Here is a 2,196-nt window from a genome sequence, read left to right as displayed (position 1 = left end):
ACCACCACCACCATTTAAGGATACTAAGACCCTGCATACTCTGAATTATACACCACCAGAACACTAATTGTGCTTATACAAACAAAAGAAGACATCGAAAACAAACTAGATTGTGTTATGTTGTGATTGTATTGGTACATGTAACCTTTCTTGACATCCCACAGTCTGCAATTTTATATTGAGGATTGTGATTCTTGATGAGTGCAAACACATCTGAAATAATTTGAGAAGGTTCATTCACCTTCACCTTCTAATGTTGAAGTATGGCCCAACTCTATCTCGTTAGGAGTCTCCCAATTTGTCAGGTTGGAGAAGAGAAGCTGCAAGAGATTTTTAACTGTTCTCCATCTTTGTAAGTCCAAAATAGGCTAATGCAGGGCTTATATAGGGTTAATCTATGCAGCTCATCTTCCAAAACAAGCAACTATATCATAGGAATATGTCTATATATATATATCTACTTCAATATTGCATATGATGTTTCAGCAACAATGCTGATTACAGACACCCTTAAAAACCATGGAGATGACATGAAAGAAAAAACCTTCATGGGCGGGTGACCAACCTGCAGTTGTTCACCTCAGCCACTCCCACCGATCAAGCAAGACTAGCACAGCATCAACCCAGTCTCTCTTCTCTAATAATCCTAGAAAGACCCCACTTCGAGCCACCCCTTGTGGTGCTGTCTCTCCTCTGCCGCCATATAGTAGACAGGAAGAGATTGTAAACAAAAGGAAAAGAAAGAAAGAAAGAAAGAACAATACAGGACATCAGATCAGTAAAACCATGGACATCCTGAGGGCCATTTCAAAAGAGAGCCCGTCCATGGCTCCACAGCATGCTTAACACTTGCTTAATTAGACCACTACTGGAGTTAAGAGGAAGCTGTGTTGTTGCTGTCTTTGTCACTCCGGAGTAGCTCAAAACTGGGCGCCGGAGTAGGTCTGGCCGAAGCTCCAGTTGGGTGGCGCGACGTTCGCCGACGTAACGCTGTGGCCGTCGCTGGTGGTGACCGTGAAAGAGAGGGACTGGCCGTCCAGGCAGCTGTTACTCTGCCAGTTTTGTCCCCAGTTGCGGCTCATCGGCTGCCACCCGGTCCTCGACCCCTTGATGGACACCGCCACCACGTCCCCAGCACCACCAACGTTGGTGATCAGGACCAAGTTGAAGTAGGAGTGGCCGTTGATCGTGAACCTGATGCCCCCCTTCTTCGCACAAGGAACTCTGTACTCAAGCCATTCGATTTGCTTCAGAACTCAGAGCCTTTCAGGTTTCTGAGCAGAGGAGAGAGAGAGAGAGAGAGAGTAGTTGCAGTAACCGGTAGCTGCTCTTTTCTTACCTTCTGTACTGAACAGGAACAATGCCTGCTTTGTATTGCGCGATGCGTTGGAAAACCGGCTGAGAGAGATCGAAGTGCTGCCGGGGAGGGTTGCACCATCCGCCATTGTCGCTGGGGAGAGCGTTGTTGGGCGGGCAGAAGTTGGTCGCAGTGACAATGATCGACCCCTGGAGACACCATCCATTGTCACTCCCGCACATGATCTCAAAACAAGCTCCACAGCTCTGGCCATTGTTGAACAGAGCAGTGCTCAGCGCCGCAGTGTCGGTACCATAACCTTGGCTGTAGAGGTTCCCATACCCACAGGCTCCTCCTGCCATACGTTGGGTCAAACGGAACAAAGATTAGCACAGGTTTGCATGATGAAACAAGATAAAAGACAGATGTGGTTCGCATGCCTACCCATAGTCCCAGACGCATCACTACCTCCATAGAAGGTAGCATGTGCACTAGACCATCCGCCACTGTATCCACGAGCAGCTCCGAACATGATGAGAAGGGCAAACAGGGAGAGTCCAGGAAACTCCATAGTGGAGAGATGAGAGCAGGGGTGGGAACCTAAGTACACCAACAAAGGTTAAGCAATGGAAAAGAAGCCCGGTGAAGAAGGCCTGAGGAAGGTCCTGCGTACTTATAGATCAAAGTGGAGGGGATCGAAAGGAGAGAAGAGGATTAAAAGAAACCCTCAAAAGATGCTCAAATGGACCGGTGGAGGAATAGTATATTAACAGCTAACCGAAACTGAGCTACACAGTAACATATTCTTTTTCTTTGCCTTGCTCTGCTAACACTTTCTTATTACTATCTTGACTTTGACCTACTGCTTAGCTCGAACCAACTTCGAGGTGCAAGTCGAG

General features: G+C 47.4%; 1 protein-coding gene across 1 annotated transcript; it reads right to left on the bottom strand.

Moving 5' to 3' along the window:
- Positions 1–429: 429 nt before the first annotated feature.
- On the bottom strand, positions 430–1,961 carry LOC135673292 (expansin-A15-like). The gene is made up of 3 exons (XM_065182148.1): positions 1,742–1,961; positions 1,340–1,652; positions 430–1,224 (listed from the first exon to the last, which is right to left on the bottom strand). The coding sequence occupies exons 1-3, from the start codon at positions 1,866–1,868 to the stop codon at positions 921–923; spliced, it is 744 nt and encodes a 247-aa protein (XP_065038220.1). The 5' UTR covers positions 1,869–1,961; the 3' UTR covers positions 430–920.
- Between the last annotated feature and the right edge of the window lie 235 nt (positions 1,962–2,196).

The sequence above is a fragment of the Musa acuminata genome, chromosome BXJ1-5 (genome assembly GCF_036884655.1).
Source record: "Musa acuminata AAA Group cultivar baxijiao chromosome BXJ1-5, Cavendish_Baxijiao_AAA, whole genome shotgun sequence".
In the NCBI taxonomy this organism is placed as follows: Eukaryota; Viridiplantae; Streptophyta; class Magnoliopsida; order Zingiberales; family Musaceae; genus Musa; species Musa acuminata.
The sequence above is the reverse complement of the archived record's forward strand: the minus strand, read 5'-3'. Positions and strand labels throughout refer to the sequence as shown.

Excerpts from the sequence above, each read along its gene's own strand:
- LOC135673292 (XM_065182148.1), bottom strand. The coding sequence starts at position 1,868 with ATGGAGTTTCCTGGACTCTCCCTGTTTGCCCTTCTCATCATGTTCGGA. Across the intron at positions 1,653-1,741 it reads TGATGCGTCTGGGACTATGG|GAGGAGCCTGTGGGTATGGG; the intron begins GTAGGCATGCGA and ends AACGTATGGCAG. Across the intron at positions 1,225-1,339 it reads GTTCCTGTTCAGTACAGAAG|AGTTCCTTGTGCGAAGAAGG; the intron begins GTAAGAAAAGAG and ends GCTTGAGTACAG.